Raw genomic sequence first — 17,451 nt, 5'->3', positions numbered from 1 at the left:
CAACACTGGTTCCTTTAGCATAACCATAGCTTATTGTTTATTAGATAAAATTAATTAATATTGTTTTATATGTGTATCTGTGTGTATGTGTGTTCCCATGTGTGAGGGCACACATGAGTGCATTGTCTGTGTGTGTGTGTGTATGTGTGTCTGTGTGTGCCTGTGTGTATGTGTGTATATGTGTGTCTGTGTGTCTGTGTGTAGGTTGACATGAGGAGTGTTCCTGGATTGTGCACCAACTTATTCAGTGAACAAGCTCTCTAATGTGAGCTAGGAGCTTTCCACTGGGGCTAGTCAGTTTAGGCAGCTTGCTCTGGGCGTTTCCTGCCTGTGTCTTCCATATACTGAGGTTAGATGTATACTGTATACACCTGTCTGCCATCATTGTGGGTGCTGAGGGTCAGAACTCTGGTCCTCACGTTTGTACAGCAAGCACTTTACCTATTGAGCCATCAACCCAGCTCAAAATTTATCCTGGTTTTAACTGACAGATCGTAGTGGTGTGTTAACCTTTAAGCACAATATTGCAACACAAAAATATATAGAATTCATGAATAAAAAGCTAACTAACCGTCATGTCCACTAATGTTTTTATCATGACATGTTTGAAGTCTACTGTCCATTTTTTAAAAATTATACAATATATTATGACTTGCTCTGCTCACACTGCTAAGGATACGCTCTCAAAGTTTATCACTCATATCTAGCTGGAATTTTGTGTTCTTATTCGGCAGCCCCCCTTCTCTCACCAGCCCTGTTAGCCCCTAGCCTCTGATAAACACCATCATCCTTGATGCTTTCCTAAGCCAACTTTCCTAAATTTCGCACATGAATGGCACTGTAAAGCACTTCTCTGTGCAAGGCTTATTTCAGTTAACATCACGCTCTGAAGGTCCATTCATAGCACTGCCAAGGAAGGAGAATTTCTCCAGCACCTGAGTCCTCTGCCAGCCTTTATAAAGTTCCCCATGATGATCTCTGTTTTCAGGAGAATGGGCCTACATGGGGGTCACCGTTTTCATTTCAAGAGGTCTTTTAGTATGCATTTAGTGACAACAGCTCTTAGCTTTGGGTATAACATGGAGATGACTGTGGAGACTCAATGAAATGACTTAAGGGCTTGAGTTCAGGGCACAATCACGGGCCTCTTTCCCCTTGGTATTGAAGCCTTAATGTCACTCGAGCTCATCAGTGTGTATTTATGTTACAGTTTGCTTTTCCAGAACAATACCTAATTCATTACTGCCACACCAGGACTCTTTTTATGTGCTTATGAATATATTTGTATAGACATATATGCAGATAACAACAAATGACACAAAGAGGTCATGACTATGAAAGAGAGCAAGGCAGAGTATGTGGGAGAATTTGAAGGGGAAAGGGAGGGGTAAGTGATGTAATTATATTATAATCTCACAAGCAAAACTAATAATTAATCAAACAATCCTCAACCTGTAGCCATCCCTGTATGTGAAAGTCCTTACTCAGCTGCTTTTCTTGTGTCTTACTTCTGTAACTATTCCCTTTCACCCATACAACTTTTTTCCTCATCCACCTATAGAACAATCTAGACACACCTAACAGCCTACATACTCTGAAAAATAAAATAGCCAACCACAGATTTTCTTCCCTGTATTGTCTTTCCCCTAACCCACACAGCCAACTCTTCTATCCTGACTTTCTTCAATTTCCCTGCCCTGCTTGTTTAATAACTCACTTGTGTATTGAACATAGGTTTTCTACTTTTTGACCATTTTCATCTCTCTTGTTTCGTGACTTACTTTTCTTTATTTGTTTATTTTCACTCTCTCATCAGTTTGGGATATGTTATTACTATCTAAGTAAAATATTCTGTCAATCACATCTCATATGGTTGGTTAACAAGTATGAATTCTGTGCTAGAATAAGGAAATGAGTATAAGACATAACCCACACCTTAAACCTTTATTATATGTGGCCTTATGGACCTTGCAAAATAATGAGAAAATAAGGCAAGGAAGAAGGTAAGGAAGACAGATAAAAGACAAAGTTGAGGAAAAAGCAGCAGGGAGGATAAGGAAGAAAAGAAGGAGCCCTGGGTACCACTGGAAAGATGTCCTACATCAAAGTCAACTCCATCCACTTCAAGTAACTAAGTGTTGAGTAAAAGTTTTATGCAGCAGAATACTAAAGGATAAAAATGACTAAAACACATCATATGCATGAATGAAGCATTTAAAGAATAATAAATAAATAAATATTCAAATGTAGTAATCTGTATTGGTAAAATAATAGTGAGATAGCAGAAAATTTTAAAAATTATATTCTCTGATGATTTATTTAGGAATAAATTAAAAAAACTCTTGTCATTAAAAAAAGCTGTAAATAACAACACATAAGGAAGAAAAAATGTGTTTCCAAATGACAAAGCACAAATGGAAAAGGAGGGCACAGTAGGGACAGCAGGAGAGTGTCTAGCAACATGGAGATATAAACAGAACTGGACTTCCGGGCTCACGTGACACAGAAGCCAGAGCCCTCCGTCCATCTGAAAGACTATGGCCTAGAAACGACCTCGTGTGCAGTTCATCATTAGCAGCACATGGAATAGATGTGCTGCTAAGGGGGACAAAAGATATTTCATGTCTACTGGTTGGTTTGTCCTTCATATAAATCCTGTGAATGTGAGTGTGAGTGTGTGTGTGTGTGTGTGTGTGTGTGTGTGTGTGTGTACATATATGTTATCCCTCAGGTTTGTAATGGTGGACTTCAAGCTGCTGACTAGGGCACCTGGCCAACTGTGCCAAACTCACTTATTACCAAGTTCTTCTTAATTTTAGCTCCTTTCAAACAGCTTCAGGAAAATGTCAACTGTTAATAAGACAGAAGCTGCCTAAGTAAAAATAGAGTATTTTAGAGTTCGAACTCTAATTGTTAATATGAGAGGAAACTTTGAAAGGTCATTTTCTTGACTCACTACCAATGCTGACTTCACCAAACCTAACTAAGAAGCAGTTAGTTAGACATGGGTAACTGTTGAGAAGTTTCTTCATCAGAAAGACAGGACGTTTGTGTTCATTCAGTTAATTAAGAGCTTCAAGCTACAGAAATGGGGAAAAACAGACAGAACTAAAAGAGAAAAGGGAAATTCCTATCATGTTAAGAAAACGCAATGATGGTGTTTCATAACATGATAGAACAGCAGGTAAAATATCAAAAACAAACAAACAAACAAATAAACGGACTGGGATATCACCAGACAACTTGACCAAATCATCAATAAAATGACATGCAAAAACTGAGGGTTTTCAATGTTGTAGAGAATTCTGAGTGACTGCTCAGGTTTGTGATGTTTAACATATGCTCAGTAAAATCTGAAAGCCTTGTGTACGCTTTCAGAAGACAACCTATATACAAGTCACAGAGGGATGACCTGAGACATTTTTCATAAGCTCATACAAAGTATTGAAATTGAACCAATTTTTATCATTATTTATATAATACAATCATTATATATGTATGTAAATATTCACATGGATTCACTTAGCTTGGGTTCATTGTCTTTTCACCTATATAAATACATATCTTTCATGAAGATTCTCCTCCGAATACTAAAAAATACAATAATTATGAAAGCTGCAATATTTTTAAAAGCCTAACTATTTACTACTGGATTTTAACACAAACCTAAGTGAGTCTTCTTTGAAATTCAACAAAATGCTATAAATTTCCATTCTATGATCCCAACTGAGATTTTTTTAAAGTGTAATTTGTAAGCCTTTTCTTGTAAACAGATCAATCCATGCTCGAAGGATTGAAGGTGTAAAATCAACTTTTGCCCTCCATTGTGTAGGGCATAACTATGGAACATTTGTGGGCTGGACTTGGAACCTCAAATTCTGCTGCCCAGTCAACACCTAGTGGGTACCACTGGTCATGAGTGTCCAGGGCCGGTATCCAGCTCTGCTCTTTCTTCTCATCACTCTGAATCAGTGGATGTTCTGTTGGAGAGGAGGCTCGGCCAGCACCACCCAGTAGCTGCCTCACCCTCACGTGTTGCATGTTGACCCACCGCCTTGTGATCCATGGATACAGTAGATAACCATCCTTTATCAACTGGAAATTTTGCTGGACTTAGCCCAGAAACTGCTTTTAGGAAAGGATGGCCAGTGGTGTTAATTATAAGAGTGAGGCTTTAATTTTCCCTAACAATCTAATACCATGAATATCTTCCAAAATTTTGTTAGCGCACTCCCCATGTGGCTGTTCTCAGGAAAGTCTGTCTTTGTTTGATAGTCATTCCTATTAGGTTATACATTTTTTTTCTAGCTTGCTGTAAACGTTTGGCTCAAAGTTGGACTAAACAATACTAAGGTGGCAAAGAATAAATAACACAAAATACCAAAAACAAACAAACAAACAAACAAACTGATTTTAAAGCATTTGAAAATTTCATTTAAAAAATCAGAAATGTCCTTGTTAATCACCTAGACTTAAACTATAGCTAGGAATCTTACCCTGGCTTTGTATCATTCACAACACAGTGGTAGGTAAATGTTCCAAACATCTGAACTCCTAAAATCCCATACAGAAGAAGGAAGAAAAGGAGGAAAATTGAAACACTCCATATCTGTTCTCCTGACCGCCTAGGGAAAAGAGGAAAGTTAGATAAAATAGATTAAGTGCCACCCCCACCCCCAATCCCATAAACACTCCCCCTTAATGTATGCACCAAGCCGTACTTACTTTAAAATGTTTGTAATTCTGGTTCTTGGCAGTTCAAATCGGAAATAAATCCTGAAAGCCCGGATCATAATGAGTGGCCGTGGAATCCGCAGCATGCCCCAAGGTGACATCTGATCAACTATGTCAGCTATTTCAAACACCTACGGAGAAGAGATGCATGCGCTGAGACTTCCCCTTGGCATTGCTTTCTGCCATGGGATGTATCGGTAACACAGGAATGTGCACTCTGTACCTTAAACTTAGCCTCACTTTGTAGTCCATCAACAAGTACATCTCTACATTGTAGCTACCTTAAGGGAAACAAATATGCGTAGGTGGGTGGTGCACGCCTTTAATCCCATCACTCAGGGAAGCAGAGGCAGACAGATCTCTGTGAGTTCGAGGCCAACCTGGTCGCCAGAGTGAGTCCAGGACAGCCAAGGCTGTTACACAGAGAAACCTTGTCTCAAAAAACCAGAGAGAAAAAGAGAGGAGAGAGACAGAGAGACAGAGAGACAGAGAGACAGAGAGACAGAGAGACAGAGAGACAGAGAAAGCCAGACGAATGAAAATGCCCTAAACTTCCATTTTCTAATTCTTCAAGCCCTACTTTTAAATCATGAAATAAAGTGCCAACTTTTGAGTTATTTCTCACTAGTAGTGTCTTTGAATATCTAAAAGATGAAAGTACAGGAAAAGTGTTAAAATACTATTAAAATATGGAAAACAACCACTTCCTGGAAGAATCAAAACAATAATACAAATCTGTTTGCCTAACATACAATAGTTACTTAAATGAGTGTGTGAGGACGGACCAGGCCCCTGAAGAGCTGCACTTCCTCAGAACGGGGAAGGGAGCCAAGCAACGGCCACTATGCACAGCTGGAAAGAGGAAATGCACATTTTTATTCTGAACCTTTATTATTAATTGATTAATTGTGTGTGTGTGGACATGCATGTGCAATGGTGCCTAAGAAAGAGGTCAGCGACACCCTGAAGGAGTCAGTTCTGTCCGTCCTTCCACTGTGTGAATCCCAGGGGTCTAACTCAGTGTGGCAGACTTGGTGGCAAGCGCCTTGAGCCGATGGACCATCTCACCAATGCCTATTCTGAATCTGTTAAACAAAGAGTGGAAGAATAGAGATCCGACTTACAATGTTGTAACAAAAGTTAACATTAATGCGCTGATCATTTAATTTTTGTTAGAAAGGTAAATATCATGTTGGCTACTTAGTAGAATCAAACTTAAAAAAAATCAAATCAAATAGTGAGCAACATACTGACTTTTCTTAAATGTAAAATCATGCCTGCAAGGATATATGAGACTGAATTAGAGTATTTTTCATTAAAGTTCCCTGTGAAGGCTTTTTCATACAACTTTCTATTTACTATGATAAAGAATTTATATTTGTAATGTATTTGGTGTTGACTAATAGCTATATCAATATATAATCTGTTTTTAATGAGGATTTAGTCACATGGGAGACCAGAGCATAGAATTTTTAAATACATTTTTATTTAAAACTTATATATCTCACTCTGAATCTTTTATTCCATTTCAGTGACAGCATGTTTATAGTTGTTTTCAGAGGAATAACTACCTTTAACATTTATTTTATTTCTGGCAAGAAGTCACAAATTTAATCAACAATAATTTAAATGTTGCAATTAGAATTTCTATCCATGAACATGTAAAATAAACAGTGTAGCAAATTACAAAACCAGACTTGATGTGTATTCTTTAACATTTCATGATGAACTCTAAATGCAAGATGATGCTCTTTTTAAAACATCTCTTTGTGATTTAAAAACATTTAATTACCTGTAACACGAGAGAAACCCAAAGGCAAAAGACCATGAATCCATCAAAGACACACCAGCGGTCCTTCACATAGGAGCTGTCACCCTGAAAAAAAATCCACATACATTGTCAGGCAAAATAACTTAAGTCTGTGTGTGTGTGTGTGTGTGTGTGTGTGTGTGTGTGTGTGTGTTGCATATATATTTAATTCTGTATTGAGACAGTCAAAGGTTAATCCAGTGCAAACCACCTAGATTTTCTTTAATTACAATGAAACAGACCTTCAAAAAGGGCATTTTTAGCACTTTAAAGGGAGATTTTAAAAGACAATTTATTGATGAAACATGAGGATTTGAAAAACTCTGAGTTCAGGATGTTAAAAGGAAAGCATCTATTTGTTCCCTTAGCCTCACAAACTGAACATGTGGTGACAGAGGCCAATAATCACTTCAGGTGCTAGGGCAGCTTGTCCCCTAAGGCTAGAGCGCACTATAGGCAACAGGAACCCTTTGAAATTGCTTGACCCATTACTGATAGCAGGAAAAGTAACCAGGGAGTAACAGTGAAGGAAAAATTTTCCTCAATTTGCAAGGAAAAGATATGTTGACTTAATAGAGAAGATACTGTCAAAGAAAAGGAACATATACTGCTTTCATTATTAATAGGGCCTCTACTCTGAGGTTAGAATGTATATCTCACTAAAATGGTATTTGAAAAGAGAATTTCCCTCTGGAAGTGTCTGTAAAAATGGAGGGCAGAAAGTCTTGGGCTCTGGGTAGAAACTGTCATGCTTGTTGTGAAGGAGGATATGAGTTATTCGAGACTTGTCTGTCAGTTTGTATAAAGGTAAACAGTTGAAGGCTACTTACTAATCAATTTTCTAGTGTAAGAAATAATCTAAAAGTGTCTTGCAAATATTTGACAAGGAGAGACACCAAATGCATTTAGAGGAATATATTTTGTAGTCACAAATGACAGGCACTGGGAGCTTCACGAGCATGTGATTTACTGTCCTGTCTTCCCCGAGCCCATCTGTTATGTCTTAGCATGGTTATTTATTACTCCAACAGTGTTCGGTAGATGCAAGCTGCTTTTATCTAGATCTATTGCCAGATGAAAAACAGACAACTGAGATTCACTTAAAGAATTCCAACTACAATACTTGGGATGATTCTTGGCACCTCCAATGTGTGTAAATTCCATTGGCTGCTCCTTTCTTTAGGGATTTGGTCAGCAGGAGTATTTCTCAGGAGAGGGACTGAGGAAGGCAATTAAAGAAAATCTCAGGTACAAATTTGATGCTGTTACTCATGGGTGGAAATCTATCACTAATCTTCACTGACCAAAGACATAGTAGGGACTCTGAGGTATGCAGGGCTCTACAAGAGCATAGTAGGAGCTCTGAGACATGCAGGGCCCTAGAAGCACACAGTAGGGACTCTGAGGCATGCAGGAGCTCTGGCTCTACAAGAGGCCACCCGTCTCTTCACAAATCCTTGCCAGCTGCTGCCTGAGCACAGCACATCGTATCTGCCACTTCCAAATCCTCAGGCCCCTCCAAAGTACCAGATGCTCCCTGCATGTGTGTGCATGTGTGTGTGTGTGTGTGTGTGTGTACACATGCATGTGTGCATTTCCAAATACATAAATACATCCTGCTCAATCTATGTAATATTATTTGCATGTATATGGTTTTGGAGCTCACTACTTAAAGGAGAGCAAGAAGAGGTATAGGAGAGGGTTTACAGGGAGAAAGGGGAGGGGAAGTGATGTAATTATAGTATAATCTCAAAAAAGTAAAAGGAATAAAAAATTTAAATGAAACAGATATTCATGGCATTACTCTACACCTGCAGATAAATGCAAACTTCACCCCTAGAAGTGAGCGAAGACAGCATCCTTCGCAAGGTGCTGTGTGTGGAGAGACTGGAGGACTGAGAGGTCATATCATACTCTTGGCCAATGCATAAAATAAGAAAAGTATTAAAAGCAAATTTTTAATAGACAGGTGCTTGATTAATGCTTTTAGAACTTTTGCAGATTTTAACTGAAGACAGCAAAGCAATTTGCTTGACCAAATGAGGGTTTTCAAAACATCTTTGTGGACAGACATATTTTTATTTTGATGTTTTTATCCCTAAAGTGTCTATATTTGTCATGCAGCTATAAAAACAAGAAAAACTCATAAACATGAGACTACTAAATAATAAATTTAAATTAATATCAAATTTATGTTGACAAGTAACATTTTGCTAACACTGGAGTTCACTAAAACTTTCATTTTGTATACAAGAATGGAACGTCGAACCCGACTTGCTCAGACCTGTCTGCTATGATCCACATGTTGAAGAGCTGTATGGTGCCAAATGATGAAGCTATGGTTTAGGTTTAATGTTATAAAATCAACAGTTGGCACCACTCACATAACTGCTGCAACCTAACGATCAACGACGAGGATAATGAAAATAAATGAAAAATATTTGAAGTTCGGTTCAAGACAACCAGATCTCACATTTAACAGAAGCATCAGCTAGCATTTAAACACAAGTTTTAATGAGCTATGATGTTCTGATTACTTCAAGATAATATTAGCAATGCAGAATAATTAGAGTTGACACCACATGTTCATCTACTCTAATTATTCCCAATTAAAAACAGAAATATACTTACCTCGTTTTTCATTTTTAATTTGTCATTTCTTATAGATTAAAATCATAAAAGTTTTTTTTGAGCTTAGTAAACAGTTAATCATTCAAATGTTAGTAGAAGTTTAAAAAATACTAGAAATACTGAATCTATAAAGTTTTAGAAACAGATAGCACAGTCTCTAGATAGGACAATGGAAGAAACTCCTGGGGCAGCATCTTCCATATCCTCAGTCTCTGGACACATTACTGCAATAGAATTAGGAGCTTGTGGCAAAAAACAGTCTTGATTTTTCTTTCTTTCTTTCTTTTTTTATTTTTATTAAAACTTTAATTTACTTTTATTTCTCAAGGGTACCAGTCAGATGTTCTTATTCTTTTCTTTGCAGTTCCCAGGTTCCTATATCTCTCATTTTTCTCTTTTTTTATATCTTGAAAACAACCCAGGTTTATGAAACCCAGATAAATGTCACTATGCTCTGACTTTATCATGTGCCATTTGTCTTGTGTTCAGTACATCAGCCAATACGGAAGCACCTCCTTGAGGGTGCATGACCACAGTAGACGACAGCATTAATTCCCTAGGTGGCACAATACATCCAACGCTGGACTCATGAGTCATATACTTAGAACAACTAGCTCCTTTACAGGTATCACGGGATATAAAGCTTTGTACCTTATAAAATGAAACTAGCATCAAAATATTCTTGTGTGACATTATTAATTTTTGAAGTTATGTTCTTTTAAATTTTCAATACCAATAAAATAATAACACATTGTATTTAGACATTCATATAAAAATATTACTGAGTTGATTAAAATATTCGAGGCACTTAATTGACAAGAGAATGCTCACCTTGACAATGCCCCGTATGTGCATCTTTGCTATCATCTCGGCCGTGTAGAGAAACATCAATAAAGTGTCCAAGGTGAAGGTCACATACTGAAGAGGAGGATAGTGTTCAAAGGTCATGGGCGTGTTCATGCACACTGAGATGACGCTGATGATGGCACAGATGCGCAGCAGAGAGTGGACCCACTGCCACGGAGGCAAGAGTTACTGTGTGGCACTATGCACTGAGACCTTTGACTTAATTGCCTTAGAAAGCACAATATTTGGAGGACATAGCACTCAGGTTAATATAGTCCCTTAGTGCAGGGGTTAGGAATTCAGAGAATATCACATAGCACACTCAATATTTTCACATATTTTATAGTGCTTACTTCTTAAAGCAGCTCATTTTCCATATGAGCATAGCAGTGTTCTGAAAGGTTTAAGAAATTTCCTGACCAGATAGTTTAGTCTTTCAATTAAACTTAGTAGGTTAAGAGTTAAGGTGCTTTTAGGTCTAAATAGATGTTTTAAGTTAATAGAGATGAAATATGATAGATATGATAGATATTGATCTTCATTCAGAAATTTAGGCTCAATAATATAGGAAAGATGTTTACTTCAAGTTTGCCAAATACAAATAGCCAAATCACCATGAATGTAACATTTATATAACTCCTGATTGTCTTGTGGCTCTTCCTGCTGCATGTAGTTTATTTTATTCATGTATACATTAAATGTATACATTAAAAAAGAAACATAATAATAATAATAATAAAAGAAATGTCCCTGTGATTATACATTAATAGGAACTAAACCCAAGGCTAATTTGAAGGCCATCTCTGTGGGAAATTCTGGTTCTGCGACACACTGCAGCAGTTTACTCACAATGAACCTGGAGTGACTGTTTTCTTTTGGCATTATGAAGCACCCAGAATTCGAAGCCATGCTTTATTTACTGTACTTTCCCTGGTATCATGCAAAATGATCTATCATAGCAGATCATAAAAGATTTTTCAAATGAATTAATCTCGAGCATAGGACATTTCTATATACAGGGCTTTAAAAATTATCGAATATAGCATCCCTACATAAAACACTTTTCTGGGCCAGTAAGATTGAGCTTGTCATACAAACCAGGTGACTGGAGTCCTGTCCATGAAACCCATTGTTAAAGGAGATAATAAACTTCAAAAAGTTGTCTTCTGACCTCTACTTCCACCTGCATGTGTGTGTGTGTGTGTGTGTGTGTGTGTGTGTGCGTGTGCGTGCGTGCACACACACACACACACTAAATTTTAAAGCATTTAAAAATCATTTCTAAAATCATCATTGTAGAAAAAAGTGAGTAGCCATCTCTCTCTCTTTTGTTTTTCAGAGAAAACATTTTATACATATTTCTTTTAAAACTTCTATACATATTTCTTTTAAAACTTAAAATTAACTTTTGTGCAATGCTAGACACACATCGATTTACTGTCTAAAGATTATAATTAACCCTAAAATAAGAAGAAGGAAATAAAAATAAAAAAATAAATGGCTGTATATTTAATGCACATGCATACAATCTTTCATTAAAAAAACAATGCCCAGGATAAAAAAATGCCAGGTTAATTGTATCTAAGTGCAAACCTCGCAGAATTAATATTACTACTGAATTATTCAGTGTACAATTTTTGAACATAATTTAAGTATTTATTGACTACCATCATGGACATGAATATTTTGTATCTGTGTGTGTGTGTGTGTGTGTGTGTGTGTGTGTGTTCATGTTAATTCACTAATTTTATACTCCTGTTTCAGGGCTATAGTTTGATAACAGATGGATCGTGCAGCTCCTTAAACCAGCAGAGCCTCTAGGCTGGAAATGAAGAATGATTGACAGAAACATGAGAAGACTCAGACACTTTAGGGTGATGAATGGATTCCAGTATAACAATATTTACATAAAAACATCGTCCCAGCAATTCCATACGCAGAGGACACATGCATTTCAATGTATTTTAAGGGCTGATATACTAAAGTTTTCAAACATGAAATTTAAAAAAACCTTCAATAAATGCCAGACTGTAAATTCATCCTTATATGGACTCCTCCAATATAATAGATCTAATTATCACGAGATTTAAAGAATAGGCTATTTCATAACAAATTGTCTTTGAGTTTGAAGAATTATAGCTAATCATTAATAATTTCAGTTAGTGCACTATGCATCCAGTATAGTCAACACATAGGCAGTTTGCAGTACAGTAAGAAAGATATTATACATGACATGACATATATGGTTGCCCCTCAATATCTGTCCCTGCAGTAAATGCTCAAATGTGAAAGGTCCTGGGTACCTCCTACAAATGGGTAGTGTTTATATATAGCTTACATATATAATCTGGTACAGTTTAAATCACCTTAGGATGATTCATAATACTTAAAATCATATAAAATCCAGCTTACTGATCTCTTTCTGAAAGAATTAGAAGGAAAACACACACACATGTTCATTATAGATGCAAGTTATCTTCAAATATTTTCATTTTGTGGTTTCTCAAAAGTGGGTACAGAACAGAGAACTAGCTGTCTCTGTGTGTGTCTGTGTGTGTCTACGTGTGCAGGTATAGTTGACAAATCTAAAACTGAGTCAGTAGAAAGAAGAGAAGTTTATTTTGTCTGTTTGAGGAAGTGGCAAATGAGGAGGATGTGAAATTCAGGTAGCCCTAATGGACAAGGGGGTTTTAGCTTGTTAAAGGGGATGAGATAGGACCCTAAGGGCCAGACCATATGAGTAAAAGGTATGAATACAGATAAAGTCAGACAGTACAGGATAGCAGAAGGCGGATTCTAAGGCTGTAGCAGATGATATAGAGACACAGGAAATGGGTGGTTGCTGGCCAGGAGAGAGCCTGCCCACACAGAGCTGTCAGTGTAAGGCAAATGCATTTTAGGGAGTCCCAGGGATGTTTCAACAATTGAAAAGCAGAAGGATGATGTCATTAGAGAGCACAATATACAAATATGAGCTGACTTTTGAAGTCTCCCAGGAGCAAGCTAGCCAGGAGGAAGCTGGCCTGACCATCTTTGTCCTGGTTAGGAGAGGGGCAGCCACTGAGAGTCCCTCAGGTCAGTTTGTCTCATTATTCCACACTTATAACTCTGAGTTTAATGTGGGAGCCATTCCTACTTTGCTGTGTGTAGCTGAATTTCCAGGACTTAAGAGTGAACTTCCTGGCTCAGCCCCAATCGCTATGCCCTATAAGCATGTAGTGATACACAGCATGCATGAACTTGTGAGACACCAGGCACATGTTCTGAGTCACGAGGTTTGAGTCCAAGTAGACTCTTTGGAAATGGATAGTGTCTCTTCCACCTTTTCCACCTAAGTAATCACCGTTGAAAATGTTATAAAGAAAACATTTGGTTAAGAGTAGTAGCTGATCTTGGGTCATCCTGAGGGGGGGTGTGGTATTATCTCTAGACTGTGTGATCTGAGAATAGTGTACCCATAGCAGGAAGGGGGTGAGAAGGCAGAGTACACACCTCCTTCCTCGTCTGTCTCCCTGTGGGAGACCCTCACAGCAGCTCCTCATCTCTTAAATTTGAGTCATTCCCAACCCAACCACCAGATTCTGAGATCCATTCCCTTCCCTCTGAAGCTCAAACATGTAGTTAAAGCCAACATAAAATTTGAATTTATGAATAAAATTTCTTTTTTTGTCAGGATGCACTTCTCCGAACTTCAGAAAGGTGACTTACTGGCTTATTAATCCAGAGTATGTCAGCGTTGTCTGACAGAGATTCATCGGGACCAAAGTCAGTAACCGGCTGGGCTTCCACCCTGGAGCTCTGCTTCCTTTTGAGCATGCTGAAGTTAGCTTCGCAAGGCAGGTACAAAACCACAGTCTGGCAAAAGGAAAAGAGAATGCTTTATTAGCCACCTTCCCTCCATGTCAAATGCACCGAGTCCTTCAAGCATGAGTTCTGCCACTGGTAGATCATACATATGCTCTGTGATGCTGTATATAACAAACACACATATGTAGACACAGAAAAAGAACAAGATAAACTTGATATAGTAAAATCCAACTTTTTTCCTTCCAATCCAATAGATAATCTTATGTATTTCATAAATAGTTTAGAGACAACTGGTATAAAACAGCCTGAGCCAAATGTCTTGTCTCATAAGGAACACATATTGCTAGAAATTTCTTTGCTCCGTAGGGCTGCAACCATGGCCATAACAACAGGGATTTCCCCTATCATTTTAATGTGTTATTCACACGCTTCCCATAACCCTGAGATGACCTCCCAATGTCGGCTCTCTCAGGAGGGCTGAAGGCCACAGAGAAGAGGGAGGAAGCTCCAGCAGTCGGAAGCTCTGACATTGTTTGAACGCAGCGACCATCTAAAGCCTCATTGTTCCTCTAAAGTCAATTCTTCTTCAACTGCACTTGAAGACAGAGCTGGGATGCTGGCTTGCCCCCTGTTCCCACCATTCCACATTATATACATCCTGTTATATATGTCACCACCCTATGGGCACTGCCACTACCTTCTGAGGTTAGCAGACATTTAACAAAGGCCTTACTATACGTCAAATGACCAGTAAGCACAGCTTGATATAGGAAGAGTTTGGTCAAGACACGGTGCCTGGTTTATCTGTTTCTGGTTTTTCAGACAGTGTCTTCCTCTGGCTGCCTTTGAAACTGTGGCCATCTTCCCACTACTCCGTTCTTACTTCTTTGCAAAACTGTATACAGTGTAAACATTACATCGGATTCAGCCTTTTACAAATGTGGCAGCACACTAAGATGCCAATGCATTCTAGATTTAAAGAAGGCAGGAGAACCAGATGGGATTGAGTCTCAAAGAAAGAAAAGAATGTGATGAAGTTAGACAAGCATCGCTTGACACATTTAGTAGCCGCGTTTTATTCAATTTTAAAACTGGACTGACAGGAGGAAAAACACAGCACACCTTTTTGTTTGTTCTTTGTTTGAGATTAAGTCTTGCTGTATAGCCTTGCTTATTTAGAACTTGTTATGTAGACAAGGCTGCCTTCTAACAGTCAAGGATCCTGCTGCCTCTGTCTCTCAAGTACTGGGACCACAAGAGCTACCATCACGCCTGGTTCAGAAGAAATACTTGATGTTTTATGTATGCATAAGAAATTTCAGCCTTGAGGGAAGTGACAACTTGACCAACTAAGCAAACATAAGTTTGATAACAAGCCAAATATGATTATAAAGCTCTGAGTGTCGAGAGATGGGCACAGAGCGATCAGCACTCATAGGAGCACAGCTGAAGGCAGGCGACAGAAGACAGCACTCACCAGGCAGGAGATGGCAAAGGGACCGTAAAATGGAGCCATCTCAGTACCAGGAAAATCCACTTACGCATTGCCTGATGCTGCAGGGAGGTGGAGGAAGAAAACTCATCAATGTGTAGCTCCCCTTAGACAGAAGAGGAACACAAATGTGTTTTTCAAGGAGTGTAAATATATGCACTTGAAATTTTCACCGGGAAAGAAAATAAAATACAGTTCAGAACAAAGAAAATTTGAATATCCTTCTCTGTGTTTGATGGCCCACTTCTCTTTGCTATATGCGCCTTGGTCCTTCTTAGAAGCCGACTTTCTATAACATTCCTATTCCCAGAGGAAATCAAGCTACTTGTCTTTAAAGAGTGCTAGGTATTTTTGCAAGCTGTTGCTACTTGGAACACAGAATTTAAATATGGGCTTTGCAGTAGGTTTCACTAATTAATTTTATTTTACATAATTGGAGTTAGAGACTCTTGACATCCCATGTAAATGTATGCAAAATATTCAAATAATGCTTATTCTCTGGTTTACTGTGGGTTGTGGGGTGCACATCTGGTAACCTTAATTTGAGATATCTCTTGAATGGCAAGCACTTACTTATCCAGAGAGTGATTGCAAAATACTTTTTAAAATCCTTTAAGATGACAAAGGAGAAATAGAATGGTTGCACAATGGTGTTAAAATATTAAGCAAAGTTTTTAGAGAGACTTAACCCCTCTCAGTTTTCCACAGAGACAGAGGTTGATGGACATGTGAATTCAATGTACCTTTTATTTCCAATATCCTACCGGAAGGAAAAAATGTCTTTTGACTTGTTACCTGCAGAAATATACATACTTTATCAAGTATCCAGTTGGCTATATTTGATATCAAGGCAGTCAGACTATAACTGAACAACACCAGCTGTCCACTCATGCATATGCTTTTCAATTGGTGCCAACACATCACCAAATCTGAAATGATCTGTCCAAACTCCAAAGAATCACACCTTAAGACTTCTGAGGTAGCTCCGGAATCACTGCAAGTTGAGTAGCACATAAAATACTCAAGCAATCTGGGTGTGGTGGCGCACACCTGTAATCCCCGCACTCAGGGAGGCAGAGACAGGGGGATCTCTGTGAGTTTGAGGCCAGCCTGGTGGACAAAGTGAACCCAGAGCAGACAAGGCTACACAGAGAAACCCTGTCTCAAAAACCAACAGGGTCCATACGGATCTGTACCAGACGATTAAAGAAGAGGACATCTACCTCATCTCTAATCCAGAGTCAATATTCAGCTGGTAGCCTGCCTGTAAATAAAAATTTAATTTCTTTGGGGAGTCTCGCTGGGGAAACATGTTACTTTTAATGGCAGGCTGCATGCCCAGCAGTAGATGGCCAACCAAAAATGAACTCAACAGCATCTTTGGAGGTTCCCTGTCTCATAATGTTGTGCCAGTGTTTTTTCCTTTCTTTTAAATTTAATTTCATTATGATCCCTTAGATGTCTGTTATCTAATGAGAGACAAAAGCAGATGAATCTGGATTCAGAGGTGAAGAGTACAGGGAGAGTAATCTTTATATGCTATGTGAGAAAAATAATATATTTTCAATAAAAGGAAAAACATTCAAACAATAAAATACATTCAAGTCTCAAATGTACAAAAAATTTTCATATAAATTTACGGCCACTGGATTTATCAATTTTCGTTTGCACTCAGTGTTGTTGAACACCTGTGTTCATGTTCAGTCAATATAACAGAGCACAGAGGACTTTTATGTCCCTGATAACGACCAGTGTGGATATTTAAGTATCCTAGGTGACCTCTCTATTTTGATGTAAATTGTTTCTGTGTATTTTTTTCCTTATCACTATTATGCACTAGTAAGCCAATATATCTTTTTGTTTCTAGAAGTATCCTTGATAAGGCAGTGTGCTAGGTTTGAAAGACGTGACTTTCAAAAGCCTTTTGCACTTATTACAAGTTGATGTTTAGATAGTTTAATATTGGGATAGGTTGCATCATCTCTTACTCAGAAAACAGCAACTCAGCAAGAAAACACATTCTGCTTAGCTGTTCTCATTAAATGGCTAAAGTACAGTTAACCTATGTCAGCAAGCTTAATCTATTGCCATCTTTTCCTTATGTGATTGCTACCCTCTTTTCAAATTTAAA

At 38.1% G+C, this 17,451-nt stretch overlaps 1 protein-coding gene across 3 annotated transcripts in view; it reads right to left on the bottom strand.

Moving 5' to 3' along the window:
- Positions 1-17,451, bottom strand: part of NALCN (sodium leak channel, non-selective) — a 298,865-nt gene that overhangs the window by 265,393 nt on the left and 16,021 nt on the right. For all 3 annotated transcript variants that reach the window (XM_084767995.1, XM_084767997.1, XM_084767996.1), the window contains exons 2-6: positions 13,730-13,876; positions 10,007-10,189; positions 6,527-6,610; positions 4,726-4,865; positions 4,497-4,625 (exon numbers count right to left, since the gene is read on the bottom strand). In XM_084767995.1, the coding sequence (XP_084624121.1) occupies positions 4,497-4,625; positions 4,726-4,865; positions 6,527-6,610; positions 10,007-10,189; positions 13,730-13,837 (644 nt within the window). In that variant the 5' untranslated portion in view covers positions 13,838-13,876. The remainder of the gene's footprint in view (positions 1-4,496; positions 4,626-4,725; positions 4,866-6,526; positions 6,611-10,006; positions 10,190-13,729; positions 13,877-17,451) is intronic.

The sequence above is a fragment of the Acomys minous genome (genome assembly GCF_964271855.1).
Source record: "Acomys minous genome assembly, chromosome: 18".
In the NCBI taxonomy this organism is placed as follows: domain Eukaryota; kingdom Metazoa; phylum Chordata; class Mammalia; order Rodentia; family Muridae; genus Acomys; species Acomys minous.
This window is presented reverse-complemented; position numbering and strand designations above follow the sequence as displayed.